Genomic DNA, 21,342 nt, shown 5'->3' on the forward strand with positions numbered 1-21,342 from the left:
GGAGGCCGGGCAGGCTCCTCCCACCACCAGGTATAAACCGGGGCTGAGGAGTGAGGAGCGGGCTTGGTCCGCGCCGCGCCGCGCCTCGGCTCCAGCCGCTGCGGCGCCGGCCGCCCCGCGCCCGCCCGCGGGGCGTTCAGCACCGGCTCTGCTGGACAGCGCCCGCGGCTCCGCGGCTCCGCGAGCGCGGACCGGCTCTGCTCCGGCCCTCCGGGCGCCCGCGGGCGGCGGCGGCGGCGGGCTCGGGGGCGCTGCCTGCACCCCGCCTCCGCGGGCAGGGGCTCCTGAGGGCTGCTGCTGTCTTCACGGCGTTTGCGTCACCCAAAGTTCAAGATTACGCTCTTCTGCCTTCCAGGAAAAGGGCTTGGCGAAATAGCTGACAGGGAGCAGTATGTTTTGGGTTTTTTTCTCCTCCCTTTCTCTCTGCGCCGGCAGACTGCCTCCTCTGCGTTTTTGAAGGAAGAAAACTAGACGGAGAAAAAGGAGGAGGAAGAAGGTCAGGAGGGAAAGGAGAGAAAGTTGGTTCACTTGCGGAGAGGTGAAGCTTTTCAGTGCTTCCCGCTGCATTTTTCATTGGAGCCCTCAAGTCTCTCCGGAGCTCGAGGATGGAGACAGAGCTGCCATCTGGGCTCATAGCGATGCTGCTTGGGGGGAACGGGAGCACCCACTCAGAAACAGACACAGTCCTGCTGCCCCCGGCACAGGACACGGCCATGTTCACCATCCGCTGCGTGATCCCCTCGCTCTACCTGCTCATCATCACCGTGGGCTTACTGGGCAACATCACCCTCATGAAGATCTTCATCTCCAGCAGTGCCATGAGAAGCGTGCCCAACATCTTCATCTCCAGCCTTGCCATTGGTGACCTACTGCTACTGGTGACCTGTGTGCCTGTGGATGCCTCTCGGTACTTCTCCGAGGAGTGGCTCTTTGGGGAGGTGGGCTGCAAGCTCATCCCCGCCATCCAGCTCACCTCCGTCGGTGTCTCTGTCTTCACCCTCACTGCTCTCAGCGCCGACAGGTAGGAAAGCCGGGCTGCCCCTTCCCAGCTCTTTGTGGCTTGGGCTGAGGCTGGCCGGAGCTGGCACAAAAGGTAAGGCACTCCTCTGATAAGGTATCTCTGGCTTGCAAACTCCTCACTCTGACGCATGAGCTGCCTGCACTGCTCTTTCCCTCACTGACTGATTGCACATCTGGTAATAAGTTAAAGGGCTTCTGGAGATGGATGCATCTGCAGCTCTGACTTCCAGGGCACAACCTGTCTGACTAGCCCTGTCTAGTCCTGGCTTCTGCACCTCTGGAATGGCCTAGGAACAGCCTGTGTATTGAAATCTTACTCATTAGAGGAAGATTTTAGACCCTAAATATGATCTATGCCAAGCCACAGTGACATGTCAACAGGCAGTGAGCAGCTTAAAACAATCCATCGCATATATATTTTTAATAGATTTTTTTCTTTCTGCAGAGAAAGTGTGTATGTGTGTGTGTGTGTACGCGTGTGTGCATGTGTGTGCATGTGTGTGCACCTTACCAGGACAACAAGTCACCAGAGGTGACTTGTTTAGCACTCTCTGAATTTGGAAGCACCAAACTGTTCTATTCTAATTATCAGTCTTAAACTTTCAGGTCATACTATGCATTTCAGCTTCTCCTGAACACATGGAAAAGGAGAAAAATATGGAAAGAAACACTTCTACCTCTAGTATCTGTCAATTTAGGAAGAAACAAAGAGCTGGACCCCAAGCTTTTCCTCCAAATTAATTTAAATGGACATACTTAAGGGACTTATATTAACTGGATGGCTGTGGGATTGTGCTTCAGGTTCTGAAAGACAAGGTATTGCAATGTAATTGACAACTTTAAATTAAATTAAATTATCTCTTTCTTCCATTTTCCAAACACTTTCATTTCAGACAGAAATGAAAATGTTAAATTCCTTCTCTATAGGAAGTGTCTCATTTTCTTTTGTTGGATTTTTAGCCAAATAAATTTGTTACACTGACCCATTATGTAAAGATTTTACTTTGATAATATATTTTCAAGTTTACTGTAAAGGTTTCTTGAAACTTTTAACTCTTGTTTTACAGAGTATAACTTTATAACTTTTTTTACAGCCAGTTCAGTAAATAATTTGATTCCATCTAGGAATACTATTCAGTGGCCCTTAATTTCAGTGGTATTTGAATCAGAACCTAAAATACTTGTGTGTAAATCCCTCATAACGTATGAAGATTCAATTTTTTGAAGAACAGCTTGCAAAACATACTTTAAAGTGACTGTAACTCCCTGATTACTTTGGTTAAAAAGTATACCTCAAACTGTCCTTGGAGAGCCAAGAAAATCCTGCATTTTCCTTTCTGCTCTATTGACATTGTTTAGAAGTGAGATTATGGTATCTTATTTGAAATGGGAAGAAGTTATTTGCAAGGAAGATCATATCTCTAGTGAAATATAATGAGGGGGGATGTTGACATCTTAATGTTTAAGAATTCATTCATTTACTTTTTATACAGCTTTTGAGCTTACTTTTTTGCCTTTGTACATAATTTTATATTCTTGTTTTAAAAATCAGTAAAGTTTTAAGAGGTAATAATGCTGAATCTGTGTGCACTGAATGCATTCAGAATTACAGATCCTAGAGAGCAGCTACAGATGGTGTAATGTGACCATATAAGCTTATAATAAATATATTCCTCCAGCATTTTGGAGTCTATATATGTAGAGAGAGTCTATATATACTATATACAAATGTCAGAAATGGTTATACTAAGGACTTAACAACTCTGTTTCTTTTTCCTCTCTACTTAACTTTTTAGTTACTGAGAATAAAGCATTTTTTTCTCAGTCAGGAGGAACAATCATTGGCTTCAGTGAACAGTATCTTTTTTGCTAGGGGGTCCAAGTCAACTCTCAGTGAAGCTGCCTGGACTTTTGCCTTAACGGAATTTGAATCGGACTCTGTTCTATTTTTTTGTACAACGGAAATTTGTGCTGAACTAAAGAGGAGTCATTGGTGCTGAGGGTTTTTGTCACACTAATTTGTAGCCAGATCCTAACAGGGGTCATCTTGACTAGGTTCAGTTATGGGGAAACTGTACGGGTAATTATGTCAGCAGATGAGAAGTGGTGGCAGCTTCCTACAGTAAAGAGGTGATTAGGAGGTGAAACCTGGCTGGGGGCAGTAGTATCCCTGAATAACTGAAGCTAGTACAGGATGTGTGACTGCAACTGGAAAGCAATGGTGTCACTAAAAAGACTCCATTATAATCCAGCACATGTTCTGTCTGTTATACAATAATATCTTCTCAGTGGCATCTTTTACAGAGAATGTTCAAAGTAAATTTTAATATATGATCATTAAAACCTTTCCTATGTTTTACTTGTTATTGCCACAGGAGTTTATAGAAATGCAGATAAGGATTACACTAACAAAGAGATTTGTAAATATTTATTTTTTAGTTTCAAGTTGGAAAAGAGACTTAATAAAACTTTTTCTAAAGTTCTACAGGCATAAGCGCTAAAAGATACAATAGACAAAAATATTTAGTGTTCTATATAGTGTGCCTGCCTGAATTAAGATAACAGAGGATGTCTCTGTTTCCACAGTATAATTAGCACTTTTATTTATGAAATTTTTTATTGAAAATTCTGCATAGAAAATTACATGCATGTGATACATGTAGCAAAAATTGTTACAGTAGCAATAAATTCTGAACCATCGTTACCTACAAACGAAAGCTGTAAGAAAGAAAAAGCAATACTAATTGAATACATACCTTTTCTAAACTTACTTTATTTCATATGAATTTTTGTCATGGAAGACTCTTTCAGCATCACTAGCTCTTTCAGTGTGACAAACATTCACTTTCTAAGAGCTTCATAATCTGAGTTTATTTTTATTTATTTATTTTGTGTACAGACACTGTGTGGCATTTATAGCAGTGCTTCCCAGACTTCCCTAGAGCACACTGTTTAAGGTTAAAATTGGCAGCACACAGTGGACCTGCCTAAGATCACCTGACCCCATCCCAGGACTAGCTACTGGTCCTGTCAAACAGTCTTTCTCCCCCTTGGGCTCCTGCGGGACGGGCCCTGGATCTGTGCAGCTGTAGTCCCACATACTTCAAGGCAGACAGGGTTTGGAAATCAGCAGCACTGGTGGAGGTGGTGGAGGCTCCATTGTGGCAGTAGAGATGATGCAATGGTGGTGGTATTGGCAGTGAAATGTGTTGGTGTCAAGGTGGAAGCGGTCTCCCTCTCCTCTGCTAGGGGCTCGGTGGTGCAGGAAGGCTGTACAGGTACTGTTGAACCAGCTGTGCCCTCTCACTGCCACATGGGAAAAGTTCAAGGACAGCATGCCTTCCCATCATGGCCACGGCTCCTGTTCATTTTCTTCTATTGGAGAGGCACTAACTCGTCCCTAGAAACCTTAATATTTCTTTGGTTAAAAAAAAAAAAGAGAAAAACAAAAGGAGGGACAAAACATGCAAAACAAGAAAATAGGGAACCAAGGGGGCACAGGGCAGAACACCCCCAGAGGTGTGGCAGGAGAAGGAAATGGAAGTGGGGTCCCCATCAAGACCTGGTTCTTCTGGTGCTGTGGAGGGCTGTTTTGGTCAGGGCTAATGGATGTTGGTGAGAAGGCCCCAGAGCTTGGTGTGGTCTTGGATGAGAAGGGTAAAAATGAAGAAGTGAGAGAAGAAGCATAGGCAGAAGGATTGCATCATGGCACACATGAAGAAAAGGCATGCCAACATCTCTTTCTCACTGCAGAAAGGGCAGAAGTCAGGAATGAACCTAACTTGAAAAATGCCTGACTTGAGCCATACGATGAACTTGTCCACTGCTCCAGGAAGGCTTTTCTGATTTACATACATGGTGGACCTTGAAGTTAGCTCAGAACATAAACTGGGCCCTTGGGGCTCCTCACTCTCTTCTCAGGATAAGAGATCTTGCCATTTTGTGGCAGGGGAAGGGCTCTAGGGTAAGGAAGTGAAGAACTGGCAAGAAAAGGTGTTTCCAGAGTGGTGTTCAGAGATAGAGGGCTGGATTTCCCATAGCTTGTGGTGTGGAGAGGTGGCTGGAGAGGCTCATGGGGCAGAAGTCTGAGAAGGACTACCACAGCACACACCTCTGGTCATTACTGAATTATCATGTATGCAGATTAAAAGCAACTGTATCCACAAAATTCCAAGAGGCCTGCGATGAATGGACTTTGAAGGAAAAAATGGCAGCTCCTTACAACAGCCTTAGATTTGTCCCACATAGTCTCTCCCTTTCTCCTTGGCTGTTGTTTATGCCTTTAAAAAATTTTTTTTTGGTCAGTAATACAGGGATCAAATTTCATTCTGCTACTTTTTTTAGATTGAATTTTCTTTCTAAAGAACAGTTTAAATGATGCTGCACTCTTATGAAGACAGTGAATCTGAACTGTGGAGCAACTGCCCCTACTACAATTCAAACAGCATCTTCCTCCTAGCATGTATTCCTTCTACAAAGTGTGACAAAAAGACGGCTTTGAATACTTGAGTAACCAGGTAACAGAATTATTTTTCATTAGTGCCACCAGTCCATTTCTATATTTTAATAACAAAGTATTAAAAAAGCTAAAATTTGTACTTAAATAACTAAATATGGTGCCTGTGACATTTAAAAATGTGTTCTGTAGGTCTGAGTAGATGAACTATATGATCCAATTATTGTTTTAATTCGTTATTTGTTTTAATTTTGGAAGATTACATTCTGTATTGCAAAAGTGTAAAGAGACTCAAGAAAAGTTTGGTGCAGGTTTAATAATATATTATCTACATCCTGACTTCTGACTACAACAGATAACAAAAATTTTACTGGCTCAATCTGCATTTATACTATCTATCTCCTACTTTTCTGGGGACTCAGGGAAATGGTTTGAAGACATTCAGAAGTATGAAAAGGGTAATGACTTTAGAATTTTCGGTCAGCAAAAATGCCTTTAACAAAGAATTTATTACTCCTCTTCAGAATTCTTCTAAAACTTTCATCTTTTGGTATGTAAGATGTTGATTTAGGCTGAAATATAGTGAACAAAACCCTTTAAAATCCTCATTCCTCATTACATGTGGTGAAGACTATCTGAATAAAAAGAAAATAAGTGCTTGACTGTACATAATAAATGGGAAAACAAAATCATATGGAGTCAGTAGAACTATGGAGTATGTAAGTATAAATGATGGAAAACCTAACATTTAAGGTGAATGTATTGAATGACTGACTTACTGAAATATATTCAAATAAATTATGACCCAGATTTTTCTCTCACCAAAGGTGGTAGCAGTATGGTTACAATTATGTGGTAGCATACAAAGCAAAATAAATTAGAGTTAGGAAAGGTTTGTGTTCTTCCAGTCTCTCACATTTTTTTTTCAGATAGTCATTCAATTTACATGTTCAAACTTGACTCACAAAATAAGGCTTGCCAGAACACCTTTGATGAAGCTATTACATGTTTTATAGGGATTAAAATATATCAGTAGAGCCCCAGATCCTCAAATGTCTTTTGAAACAGCTAATTTACACTATTCATTTCATGATTTGGTCATTTGATACATTGTGTTATACAGGGGATCAATAGGGTTGGGTTAGGGCTCTTTGCTCAGCCTGTCATGGAAAGAATCTCATTCTGACTACATGGTTCTGTCTTGAGAGGCTACATGAATTAGCAGGAAGCAATATGTAGCCCATGTAGTAGTAGCAATCAACAAAGTTCTTTGCACAAAATTCAAACGTTTTGATCCAATGGAGAATGGTGTGATGTAAAATCATCGAACCACAGAATCACAGAGTTACTGTGGGAAAGGAGAGGGAAGAGACCTCTGGAGATCATCTAGTCCAATCCCCTTGCTGAGAGCAGGGTCAACTAGAGCTGGTTGCTCAGGACTGAGTCCAGTTGGGTTTTGAATATCTTCAAGGATGGAGAATCCAGAACTTCTCTGGACAATCTTTTCCAGTGTTTGATCACCCTTACAGTAAAAAGGCTTTTTCTTTTGTTTAAAAAGTTTTTTCTTATGTTTAATACCTAGCTCAGTGTCATTACATAGGGTTATAAAGGATGTGTAAAGGAGAAAGTCCTCTCAGCTCAGCTGCTTAGAATGAGGGTGACAAGACATAGGAAGATGAGACAGTGTTGCCCCAGTCACAGCAAGGTGATTGTCACTGCTGGAGCTCTGCCCTTTGGAGTGCKCTGTGCCCTTTGTGCGTTTACACACCAGCAGAATTCCTATCAAGCAGGGCTGGGCATACCCTCTTTCCTTGGTAGCTTCTCTCCCAGACATTGCCTCACATACAGGACTGATTGTGAAGAAGGGTAGTTTAATTTTTTTAAACCAAAATGTTGGGAGTGATGCTCCAAGTTATGTAGCTTGTTATTAATTGCTTGCCTTTGGATCTCCATAATACAAGCAGGGGAGTGGGATTTATGCCCTCAGCAGCGTGGGAGTCTCACGGGAAGCCTGCACTATCATTCAAGAGAACTAGCATTCTTTTTTCAGACACAGTCAATTGGGATTTGCTTGTACTATGCTATTACCTCTTCTCTGCCTTGTTGCACAGATAAACTTAGTTCAGTTATCTGCTTATTAAAGTGTCAGTAGCTGGAACTTTTCCCAGAAACAGGAGCAGTATTTTTTGTCAAGTTACCCATATAACTGGATATTATTGATATAGTGAAACGTGTCCCTCCTAAAATGTTCTAGGTTGTTTATAACCATTTCATACAGCTCGATGGAATGTGATGAAAAATATTCCAGAAAGAAAAAGGGGATGAGAAAAAAAAAACTTGGGAGAAATTTTATGTCTGGATTTACCCATGCTAGATTAAGTTTGTCTAAGTCATGCAATTCAAATCAGCTATTGGAGAAGTTCCTCTTGTGACCATCTTTACGTAACTGAAAACRATTTCTCAGCAAATACCATTTTCTTTCCAAGTTAGTTAAATGGTGTTTATCCTATTCTCTAACTTCATGCAAACATAAGCATTTGTTAAGCCTTTGTGTATGTCCTGTGTGTCCTGTGTGTGCTCTTCAATTCATAAGACAACAGCTTAGTCCTCAGGACTGAGAGTGAGAAAAAGCTGTAGTGTTTATCCTAGTCAGTGATCAACACAGTATCTTTGTTGTGCTGGCAGAAGCCAACTTTACTTTGACTAATGTAAACAATTTTGGATCTTCCTAGTGTTCTGTAGCTTTTTGTAGCTTGCAACCTAAAACTTGAGAAACTGTCGCAAAATCATTCCTCCTCTTTCCTTGTTTCCTTGATCAATTCAGTGATAGCCTGTGCCTGTGCCTGTGACAGATAAAATAGCTATTAAAGAACAGATTCAGCTGAATTCCTACCAAGCAGGGCTGAACATACATCTCCATAGATTTATTTTCTTTGCCTCTCTCCATAACATGGTACCTATTACTCCTTTATATATTACTTAGCAATGGATTCAACTAGATTGGACCATGGAATCCTCAAGTCTGCATTTAGCAGTGCTCAAAAATAATGTGGAAGATCAAATACATTCTACTAATGTGATCTCTGGGGAAAAGATTTTACTTGTTTTCTGTGATAGTAAATTTGTTAGAGAATAAATAAGAAATATTCTTAGCTTCTATGCATGTGCAGAGTGATGGATTTCTCATATATCCTTCCCAAAAGGGACAATTTCATTGAATTTTTGTTTTAAATAGTTTAATTGTAGAAAAACTGGTGTATTCTTATATATATTTTGCTGAAGGCACATTCTTCCAGACTCTGTATTCCTAGTGCTAAAATTCTTGTGTGTGTTTGTATGCGTACTAATGAAACAAGGCATAGGCAATCATAACCTCTAGGCCTAAGTGTGTGCTTCCACTAATAATTTTGTAATCCATGCCCAAATCCAGCCAAATTTGATAGAATGATTACAGAGAGTAAGTTCTTACAAGTTTATGAAAATTTGCAAAGACAAGAGGGAACCTAATTTGGTGTTCACTGAAGAGAACTTTGTTTTGGAATTAGCTTCCCCACCCGCTATCTTTCAGAGGTCAAAGAACATAGCCAAGAGACAAAGAACCCATAGGAGCCTAGGTGTAATTAATTCTGCTGCATGTGGATTTAACTGTGTGTTTCTTGCTTTGTATGAGCATATGTACAAAAAAAATTGTCATGTGTGTATGCATATATGAAAGAAAAGGATTAATGTTATTCTATTATGTTATCATTCTATTGTTCTATGATTCTTTTTTGTCCTTCACATCACTATTCCAAATATTGTTTCACTTTTTTCCACTAAATTTTTAACAGTATTTTAGTTAGGGTCATATTTGGTCTTTGGTTCCATGTTTGATTGTTTGTTTTATGAAGATTGTTATATTAACTTTTTCAGTTTCAATTTTTTTAATGCTCCTTTTTTACCATTGTGTATACTTGTTTTTTTTCATCTGCATTGATTTCAATGCAAAATTTCAACAGAAGTTGTGAATGAAATGGAACTGGAAACAAGTTTAAAAGTGACAGAGAGTGGAGCATCCTAGATGATAATATTGGAGCAAATAAATGAAATTGAAGCTTTTACAATTTAGGATTTAAGATTCTGTGCCTAGATTCTCAGTCAATAAAATCTAACTCTTTTCCAGTTACATTAATAGAGATTTGGCTATTTAATTCTTCCTGTCTTGTAACACTTTTAAAAATCAGCTGACCATGTAATATTCTCCTCAATAGTAATTTTATCTGCCATAGGCATGGGCTAATTCTGAATTAATCAAGGAAACAGGAGGAATGGTTTTGTAACAGTAATAGTTACATAAGGGTAAACTGACACTGAGCACTTTTTACACTGTGTTTTTTTGCTTCCAGGTACTTGAGTTTCTGTAATTGATATTTCTTACTGACTTTCTGCTCCAGCACTCATGATTTTATGAGGTAGGAACTGATCTTCTTTATTCAAGTACTTGATCAGTATGTACTGATCCAGAGTGTAACTCATGTAGGACATGCAGTACACATGTGGGGGATTATAACAGATAAGCATGCCCCTATCAGTCTAAAGGCAGGGGCACCAATGGGTTTTGGATTAAGTCAATTTTGGGAAATGTTTCTCTTTCCCCTACAGTGCTTTGGTCCTTCATGGTCTGGATTATAAACCCTAAAACAATAAGACAGGGTTAGGTGTGATTTTCTAAGAACTTTTTTTACAGTAGAATTATAGCGAGGTGGAAATAATATGACTAAATGGAAAGCAGATCACTAGGGGACATTCCAAAGAGTATGTAAGCTTGTCTAGGCTAGGTGTTGCAATGCCTACCCTCTAATTTAGGTGTTGATCTTCCCTTCTGTCTATCCACCCCACCTCACCTGAGTAGAATCCAAAATCCAGAATTACAAATTAGTGTTGGGATGACTTAAATGATTCAAAAGTCAACAAAACCCAAGAAAAAACATATGCTGAGCTGCCACATGGCAGCTCTCCTAAACACTTCCCCAAGGGAAATGCTAAGTCCAGGGGTTTATATGACACAGCTTGTTAGGGTTAAGATTCTCTCTTCATTGAGGAAATGTTGGTTTTGAGGCACTGTCTCGCAGCCCTGAGCACTGGCCGCTGGACACCCTGGCTGAATGCCCTGATGCTCCCTTTTTTCTCAGTGAGGTGGGTACCAGAGCCTTCTTCATCACAACTGCTGTTCCGTGAAGGCTAATGCCCTTGGTGTGCATTCTTTAAACACACCTTTTCAGTCAGTCCCCTTAACTTCCCTCTGCCTAATTTCAGGATCATAGTGAAGCCTGGATGCAAACTGAGTTGGTCTGTCAGGAGAGCTCTGGGCATAGACAGCAGAGGAACTACCTGCAGAATTCTGAAGTCAAGGAAGGAGGTGCATAGTGGGCCAGAGTAGGCCAGCCATTGAGCAAAGCTTTCTGGGTGATGTTCTTGGGACCAGCCACCTGAAAGTCTGTGTCTTTTGCTATACACATGTATATATGTATTTATGTATTTGTGTGTGTGTGTGTGTATACACATATATATAACCACACATGCATACATATTTAGCAGTGCCAAAACATAGGCCTGGGCACTAGCAGCCAACTGCCTGCTGAATTGTTAGAGCAGCCCATAGTGTAGTTTTGACCGAGCCCAATCAATATTCTCCTAAACAATTTCTAGGTATGATTCAGGAATAAACACATGACAAGGGTGATTCCCAACAGAAGTGTAAACAACCTATTTTGTTTGCATGTGAAGATCTTGTTTGGGGACATTAGAGAATTTAATGGGCTTGAGTGTCCAGCCTATGCCACCTGGCCTCCAGGCCAAAGACCAGATTCTGACTCTGTTTAGTTTACTAATATAGATGTAGCCTAAATTCTTTATTAAATCTGTGTCTTAATCTTTTTTTTTTCCTTCATAGCTACCACTAACTTATAGAAAATGCAACACTACTGAAAAGAATTTGTACAGATATATTTGACCATCTTAATAATCTGTAAAAATATGCTAATCAGTGACTCTCTGTATATAACCAAATTTAAATATAAATCCTTTGGGAATACTGACTCTTCTGAATAAAAGTCACTGAAATCATTCACTATTGCTGTCCTCAGGAGAAGAACAGAACAAATGAATGATGGTCCTTTTAACTAGTGCAGTAACAAGTAAATAGACATATGCAAATAGTAGTAAAAAGCCAGACTGCAGACAGTGAAGTAGCCTTAAGATTTGTACTAGCTTATAAGAAATGTAGTTGGCTAATGTGACACCTCACACAGCATGGCAAGAGAAAAGCCAATGAAAAGGAGAAAATGCAGAGAAAAATCTCCACTGTGCTCTGAAATGCTGGGTGGACAGGAAAGGGAATATATTTCATATGAAAAAAAATCCTGGGAAACTTTTGCATTGATTCTTCCCAGAGTGAAGAAATCATACAAAAGACTAAATTAGACATTTTTGTTGAAGTATTATTCATAGTTTTTAAATCAACAGAGCATATTTCTTTAGAGTGGAAAACTTTTTCCCTTAGGAAAACCTTAGTATTTTCCAACTAAGAAACACAAAACATAGGCCATTGACATTCAGTTTAATTGTGTTTACACATAGGCTGCTAATCTTCATTTCAAACACTGCTCATTATATTGAGCTATCAGACTTCTGAGATGCTCGTTCCTGGTGAATGCAATTCTCTGCAGTGAAGAAATAAGCACAGACCAAAAATGTTGGGACTAATGATAAAAATTTTAAGAAATCTATTTTAAATTGCAAGAACTTTAAAGAATAAAATAATTATATTGTAAATTACAACCTCAGACTTTTTGTGTGCTTTGAAAGAAGTGTCCAGAACGTTGGACATGAAATGATTTTTGATTCTTCTCAACTAGATAAATTGTTCTCCTCTTAACGATGCAACTAGAATTGAGTCAGCAGAACTACCCGTACAAGGAAAAAGGAATTTGGCTCCATCTAAAATTTCATTCTAGTTCAGTGGTGTGGACTACAACTTGACACTGTATGAATATTTTTAACAAATATTGACCAGAAAGGTGTGCTTGATATTTAGATATATTTTGATCCTTTTACGTTGTTAGGCTAAATGGTGTCTTTCTGTATTTGAAATCTTCATGCAATGGCATAATAAAATGCTGTTATAGATATGATCTTCATAAATGACTCTAGGGTGCAGAAAAGCAGCACTGCAACACAGAGACATCACTTAAAACAGAAGCTTTATAATAAAACCATGCTACCAACCTCTCCTCTTCAGCTTCAGGTTTAAAACAAAACTCAACATAAATTAGGGTAATATGGATCTGCTCTGCTAGAATTAGGTCCCTGGCAAGGGCTAAAATACATATTTCCTATTAATACTGGACACTGAACTCAATCATCTAAATTTACTAGAGGAGTTTACTGATGGCAACATCTTTGCTTTTAATAAAAAGGAAAGAAATCCATTATTCTCTGCTCTAGACTAAACACTATTCTTTGTTAATAATTTGAAGGCTGAAGTTTCTGCAAAACTGCAGCGTCTGTGGTTTTCATGTTCTCTGTCAGACTGACGGACTTTGCAGAATGTGAAACTTAAATAGACTTTTCTTAGTGACTGATAAGAAAATCACTCTTTTTGGCTATTGTATTCATATGCCTGTATTGCAAATGGTTTCTTGAAAAATTAAATAAGGTGGTTTTGAGGTTCTGATTATGAATTCAGTTAAACTCCGTCTGCGTGTCACAGTGTGAATTTAGGGCCTACATATGCCAATTATCTCAATGGTAGAAACACTAGGAAAATTCTGACATTGCATTTTCTGACAAACAATTCCTTAGGCTGCTGCTGCCTGAGGCAGACCTGCTCTTGGGAAACAAGAATGAAAAGAAACATCATGGACTGATGGAAGAATGTTTTTTCTTTTGTTATTCTGTGCTGTCTTGAAACCAGCCCCTCCAGATGATTGAAGAACATCAGAAAGCTTGAGGCTAGTAGACCTGTTGACTTTCTAAGTAAGCTAATCCAGTTGTGAAGAAACAAAGGGGAAGCACATAAACATGCTCTGTCACAAGGTCTACTTTAAGTATGTATCCTTGTATAAGAGAGTACTCAGAACAGCCCAGGGCACCAGTAAGGCATGAATGCACTAACCTTTGAAATTGGCCCAGTTCTTTGAAAGAAGGTGTTTGCTCCCTGCTTCATCCAGTAGGGTACTGTTATCTGTCAGCGAGTTGAAAATAGTCAGGAAGAGGTGAGATATGTGTTGTTTTGCCATCAGATCTGCTTCTATTAGTCTTGTGATAATATTTGAAACTTTTACACTTGCTCTCACAGGTGTATGAGCTACAGAAATGAAAAAAAGAATAGCAAGGAGCATGTGTTTAGACATTCCCAGGGGTTTTCAGTCCCCAGGGAGACACTACTGCACTTAGAGAACTATACCTCTTCAGACTGGTCCCTCAATATTAAACCTATGAAATGAATAAACTAGTGGCCTGGTTTATGACGCTTCATTTTTGTAATTTTTTTATTTGTATTGTGGGGACACCTAGGAAACTGGGTGACAAATGATCCTTATTGTGGTAGGTGGTGTACAATCATGAACAAGAGGAAAGTCCCTGACCTAGACCATTTTTAAGTGAGACAATAGCAGATGCAGATAAAAGAGTACAAGGAAATATTAAGGCAATTCTGGTTAACATGGTGGGTTGTAATCACAGTCCAGTGGCTGCCTAAGTATTGTCTAGCTATTCTTGGTTTTCTTTTGCTTTTTTTTTGTTTTTGAAAGACATCACAGTTAAGTACGCTAGAAAAAGAGGTAGAATTGCCATGGAGGGACGGCTTAGGAGGAAGCATGACTTCTTTGGAAGTCAGGTATGTGGGAGGGGGAGTGTCATCATGGACTCAGCAAAGACAGGAGTAGAGCTTTCCATACTTATTGGGTGCTGAGAAATATATTTATAAAGGGCTTTGAAAATAAAGATGGGAAGGGGTAGATGAAGAATACTGAAGTTTACAATGTAGCAACTTGCTATATCTCTGAAGAATGAGGATGTTCTTTCTTTCTTTTAGGAATTTTTGGGTTGCATGGATGGGTGGAGATTGCTTTGTAGTGACAACAGGCTATACAGTCAAAACCAATATCTGCAAAATGGGAAAGTTTGTGCATGTGTCTGTTGGCAAAAACCACAGCTCCAAAGAAAGGAAACATTATAAAAATATTTCCTGAGTTGGGATGCCTTTGTCAGCAGTGATAATGATAGAGGATGTAGGAAGACAGAATTTACATGAAGACTTTAATTAAAACCAAATGCATATTTATAATTATTTCCTGATCTTCATGGCAACCTATAATTTTCTTTTTTCATCTGTGAAGTTAAGAAGATGAATTTTGCTCACTAATTTGACTAAATAATTTGCCCCCTTACTTTGGTTTACCACTGTTATTTTATTTATAGAAAATATGCACTTTGTCATTTGAATAGCTGGTGGTATGTTTTACCCTTACACTGGTTCTATACAAAGGAAGAGGCTGGGTATTCATTTGTGGAACACTTCTAATTTCACTGCATTTACATTTGATTTTATCTGTAATCTGTGTCTTTCTACTCTATGACTTTTCAGAGATATAAACAACATGACAGATTTTGTAAAGTACTTAGTACCTTTTCATTCCCATTGACACAGAGTACTGAACAGGGCTGAGTCCTAGGAAAAAGAGTGCCATATTGTAGTCAGTTGAAGTAGCAAATAGAATTTTGATAGATATGACTAAAGAAGAGGTTTTCTGGGCTGGACCCAGCTGTGTTTGCAAAAAATAGCCCTCTGCTTCAATGCCTTCAGCTTGAAGTCAGTCGTAGCTCAGGAAAAAGCATGCTATTTACTGAAACAACAATATATACTGAAACATAAATATGTGCCACATTTGCTAGTAATGTAAAGACTTCTGAAAAGGTCTTCTATTTAGATATTAACCAGACCAAATGCTGCTTAAACAATGAATTTTGACACAGTCACTGTCCCAGGTAATAGGGCTATGATCAAAAGAGTTTGAAACACTGCCATGAGAAAAGAGAGGAAAAACAAGTTTTGTAATACAGCACATGATATTTATCTCTCCCCCACCCCCCCAACAAAGATCTTCAAACCAACTCTCCCCCAGCAGTGTGAAGTTTTAAAGAAATTAGCAGGTGTAAGGACTTGACGTCACCTCAGTTGAATTAAATGAAATAGTTTGTCTGTCTTTATGTAATGAAATCAAGGCAGACATCAATAGGAAATAAATTATTGACTAATAAGGTCACAGGTTATGCTAGGGAGCCTTCATGTTTTGTGTAGAAGCTTCTGTCCTTGCCATGATAATGTAAAGGATTTCTATTGCGCCTTGGTGTCCAGGGAGTTTCTCACTGTGTGCTAGAAGAAATGGTAAACATAAATTATCAGAGACAGTTTACTGAGTTTAATTTTCTACTCGATGATTTGGATGAAGGTGCAGTAGAGGACAAAAATCCTCTCTTTGAATTCAGGGGGAATATGATCACAAATAATTATTTTTAGCTATTTAGTTCTCATGGATTATACATGAGAACATATACATACATCTACATATAGATAATTCAGCAGAAACTGTAAATAATTCTTCTCTTTGAATCTTAAGGTTTCCTGAGCAAGGGAAGCTCCAAGACAATTTTAACTCAAATATTCTCTGAAGAAAAGTTTTTGAGTGTACCAAGACAGTACTCTGCTCCAGACATTGCCACGGCAGAGCCAATTCCACCCTTGGTTTCCAGCAAACTCAGAAGTCACTGCATGGGGATATAGACTTTTTTTTTTTTTTTTTTTTTTTACAGTTCCTCAAACACCTGCTCATGGTGTTGAGGGGTTATGAAGTGACTGTCAGGACCTGCAAGTCAGCCATAAAGCATATTTGGGATCACAACTCCATTTCTCAGCATTCCCTTGAGCAGCAATATTACACTTAGCCACAACCCAAACCCTGGTGTCTGTTTAGACATCTGTCCATACCCATATATGTAAGTGTATTTGTGTGTGTATTAGAATCTCTCTCAACCTCCTTCACCCTATTAAACTTTTCTTTAGTGGTTAAAGAGAAATCATTTTCTCATTTTGATAAACTTCTGCAATTTCAGAAAAAAAAAAAATACCCTGTATCAGTTGAGAACTAAAAATAAAAAATTTGAAGGAACAAAAACCCATCAGATTAAGCAGCCTTCCAAAATAACACAGCTTAGATAAACTGAAATGTTTTATTCAATGTTCACAAGTTTTGAAGAAAAATATTAAAACATAATTAACCTACATTTTGAAAAAAAAAGTTTTTCAAAATCAGAATTAAAAAATCTAAACAAAACATTAAAGATAACTTTGAAATATTGATCTCAAAAGTATATTTGGCCTTTTTAAACTGACCTTTTCCTGTGGAGACTTACTTTATATCAACTTCCTCAACAAAAATTTTATGTAGAAGAATGCTTGCCCAGCTTCTACTTTTATTCTTTTATTTTACTTTGTTAAAGTGTGATATGTCAGTCCTCTGAAATGTTTGCTGCTTTCATTGCACAGTTTATGAATTTGTCAGTTCTGTAAAGGTTCATACATAATTATATATTATGGGACAGTTTCCCAAAATGCAGTATACAGCAGCAGCTTCCAACTATTTATGTGGAAGCATTTCCTTTATTTAAGAGTTTAATACTTCTGCACAGGCCTTTGGGAGTTGTTCCTGCCTGACTTTATAAAGATGCTTATATTCCAGACATGAGAGCCTGGACAGTAAATCTGTGTATGCGAAGATGCTGAGGTGGAAAGGCAGGAGCCTCCAAAGCAGCAGTTATTACTAGTCTGACTAGTTCATGCTGACTAGCTGATTTCTGTCCTGTGCTTCCAGGTTGGGGCTGGTGAGGTGGGACTGAGTCTCCATGTAGGGAAGATGTGACAGGCAGGAGGGAGTCCTGGGCTGTGGGAGCCAAGGAAGAAAGTGAACTCTAGGATGAATGTGCTGGCATGACAGTGAGTTTTAAATATAGAGGTAGGATATGGATTTGGGGATTTGCTGAGAGGATTTGGATAAGGAGAGTGGAGTCATGGTTGCTTCTACATTTTCACCTGGCTGGCACTGAATGGGCACCTACAGTCACAGGTGGTATCCAGGGCTCCTGTTGCCACTGTTGATGAGTATATACACAAATTAAGTTAGAGATTTGGAGAATGCAAATTAGAGATAGATTAAAAATATTTTGACATTTCAAATAAGAACCAAATATGTAAGTATGAAAGTGGTCTTGACCTACTCAAAGCCCAACCAAGCCCAACCAAAGCCCTACTCAAAAGTATGAGGTGGCCTTAGGCATCACATGTTGAATTTGAAATGCTACCTTTCGATTTATGTCTGTATTTTGATCAATTTCAGGTACAAAGCAATTGTAAATCCCATGGAYATCCAAACATCCAGTGCAGTGCTATGGACCTGTGTTAAAGCCGTTGCCATTTGGATAATCTCCATGCTCCTGGCAGTTCCTGAAGCAGTGTTCTCCGAACTGGCCCACATCAATGACACAGTCAATGCCACTTTCACAGCATGCATACCATATCCAAAGACGGATGACATGCACCCAAAGATCCATTCTGTGATGATTTTCTTAGTGTATTTCCTTATCCCTCTTTCCATTATTAGTATTTACTACTATCATATTGCAAAGACTTTAATAAAAAGCGCTCACAACATCCCTGGAGAATACAGTGAACATTCCAAAAGACAGGTAAGCAATTTGCTTTTTACTTCCTGATGAAGATTTGTATATTGCATACACTTACAACTGAAAGTATGAAAACTATAAAATACTGATTGTTGGATTTCTCAGAGGATTAGCTCAGAGTTTCCACGTGCGTGAGCCAAGCCTAGGATTATCTGAAAAACCTCCACTGTTTTCACTATTATTCAAGTATTAAGCCCAGTATGTAAATGAATATGAGCAAGGAAAAATATAAATTCAATATTAATGAATATTCCTATGGAAAGTGGGAAACGGGATTGGTATATGTGTTTGCATGTGTTTGTTAGTATAACCACTATGTGTGTTCTTACCAAGGAACTGCTGTAACTGCTGATGGCCCTCTCTATATGCAGTCATTCTGGGAAGAAATCTTGCACAAACTTTTTGAGAATTCTCCCTATTATATCTGTGCTTGGAAACTGAAAGACTGACAGGCAGGGAAAATTTTTCTTTTGCAATTTGAGGTTCTTCTCAGAGCAAGGAGCGCTGAAAATATGAACACACAGCATGAGTAGATTTTTTTTGGCTTTCTGAGTAGACCTTTCTGGGATACAATCCTGAACTCAGTTACACTTTTCTTAATACCCTTTCTATTATAGATGCCATAGATCTCTCAGTTTAGATTCTATGTACCTTTGAGACAAAACATTTTAACAACCAGCTCCAATGTAAGGCACATCAAGCAATAAGATAGCAACAGGTTGTTTATTAACAGAAACATTTATATACAAACAAAAGCTTTCGCAGTGAAAGTGTCTCAACCACTTTACAAAAACATTAATATTGATAAAGAAAAAAAAAGCTTATGTCCATTAAAACATTTTGGAAAGGTTTTCTCTGCCAATGTTTTAGAAAACACCTTAACACTCACTGAGACCTCTTTACGTGTATAGAGTGTACATACTCTTTTAAAAAGAATGGCTGCCTTCCCCTGTGTCCTTTTTGGTCAGCATTTCATTTCCACTCTACCCTGTTTCTTGTCAAAAATGCATACATATTAGCACTTCATGGACTATTTTATGTTCCTGTGAAATACAGAAAGTCTTTTGGCTGAACTCTCAGGATGGAAACAATGTTTAATTTATACCACATTTCTGAAACCACACGTATTTTCAAAATAAGAACATATTTTTTCATTTTACTTAATTTTTTTGGCTAATCTATGAGACTCAGAAGAGTGGAAGAATCTGGTGTACTTACATATCTCCCAGCAAGAGGAAGTAGATTCAGATTATTGTTATTAACTTAAGTTTCTCTAGGTAATAGCACAGAAGTGTAATATTCACACCATACCTTTTAGTCTGCCTTTGCAATCTGGCCCAGTGCAATCCTACCAAATTAGAATTCCAGAATTTTATGCCCAGTTTCCCCATATTTTCTGAAACCTACTGGTTTTGGTTTAAATGAGAAGGCTATACTTCCTTAAATTTATTTCACAGATTTTGAAACCCTGCTGAATTTTTCAGCTTGAAATTGACAACAAGTGATTTCCTCTCAACACTTCAGTCACTCTAAGTATCTACACTGTAATACAATTATACTTTAGCAATGCCATTAAGGCACATTTCTTTCATGTCATTATTGATGCTTGACCAAGCCTTTCACCTTACCCTGGAATTAAGATGCCCCAGACCATGCAATGTACCTGTCTGGTGGTTCTCCTAGGAAAGAAGTGCAAGCTGAGGCATTTCAGGCAAAATGGGATGTAAGTACCATCTTATGGCTAACACCCTAGGTGTCAAACTAACAATGTCTCTATATTACAAAGCCACCAGTTTCTAAATAGCTTTCTGACTAAAACTAAGTTTCAAGCCAAGCACTGAAATTCCATCAGAAAAGGTTATATTTCATGGTATCCTTTGGTGTGTTCCTTCAGGCTAAAAGCCAATGTATACTTGGAACATGAATCACTCTTCCTACACTTATGCATGTATCATATAGAAAGAGCAACCTTCTGAACTGCAGACAGCTAGGGTCTTTCACTGTAAGTAAACTAAGCATGGGAAATGAAAGTAAATGAGATAGAAAAAGTAATTCAGCCCCTGAAGGAAGTAATTTTAATGGTCTTATTTAAGATCATTGTTAGAGTCAATATAAAGTGAAATTCTACATTTTTTAATTAAAGTCTGTTATGTTGATTAGTTCTATTCATTGTTGTTCATTTGGGTTTTCTTCATCTTTTCAGATGGAAACTCGGAAACGTCTGGCAAAAATAGTTCTAGTTTTTGTTGGCTTCTTTGCTATCTGTTGGTTTCCTAACCATGTGCTATACATGTACCGGTCCTTTAATTACAATGAGATTGATTCATCGATAGGACATATGGTCATTACCCTAGTGGCCCGAGTATTAAGCTTCTGCAACTCTTGTGTCAACCCATTTGCACTGTATTTTCTCAGTGAGAGTTTTAGAAGACATTTCAACAGCCAACTTTGCTGCAGGAGGAAATCTCAGCAACAGAGATCTGCCAGTTACTTGCACAACTCTTCTGCAATTCGAATTAGTTCCCTGAAAAGCAATAACAGGAACACAGTGACCAGCATGACACTCCTGAATGGGCACAACTCCAAACAAGAAATGTCATTATGATTGAATAGGTGTGACCTGGGAACAGATCTGAGCTTTTCTTTGTGGTGTGTAACCCACTTTTGGCTTTTTCAATAAACTTAGGCCATCTGGTCCTCAGGACTGAGGATCTGTTAAAGTCCTTCTGAGTTTTTTTCACATCTAGTCTTACTTTTAGAAAGAAGTGAAATGTGTGTTTTATTGAGAAGACTGAACTGACTGGCTTCAGATTGTTCCTCACAGAAGATGCTAACATATATTTAACATATAAGAAAACAAAATAATGGTGTGAATATTAGTATAGCTGTTCTAATGTTACTTTAAAAAGTAGAGATTTTTCTGCTCTGGAAAATATGTACTTTTAAATGAATATAGGTCCAGACTCATATCTTACTCTAATAGATTCTGCATGAATTTTAGCTGTGCTCTTTGTACAAGTGTTGTTCATGTTGTTAAGACTGGTAAGCGTTATTTGAACCAATTAAGGGATCACTCAAAGATACAT

The 21,342-nt window shown here is 38.6% G+C and overlaps 1 protein-coding gene across 1 annotated transcript; it reads left to right on the forward strand.

Annotated features, from left to right (window-relative positions):
• Positions 1–602: 602 nt before the first annotated feature.
• On the forward strand, positions 603–20,872 carry NMBR (neuromedin B receptor). The gene is made up of 3 exons (XM_026088875.1): positions 603–1,021; positions 17,911–18,259; positions 20,460–20,872. Exons 1-3 carry the CDS (start codon positions 606–608, stop codon positions 20,859–20,861), a joined length of 1,167 nt encoding a protein of 388 aa, XP_025944660.1. The 5' UTR covers positions 603–605; the 3' UTR covers positions 20,862–20,872.
• Positions 20,873–21,342: the final 470 nt, after the last annotated feature.

Source organism: Apteryx rowi, unplaced genomic scaffold (assembly GCF_003343035.1).
Source record: "Apteryx rowi isolate R43461 unplaced genomic scaffold, aptRow1 scaffold_792, whole genome shotgun sequence".
Classification (NCBI taxonomy): Eukaryota; Metazoa; Chordata; class Aves; order Apterygiformes; family Apterygidae; genus Apteryx; species Apteryx rowi.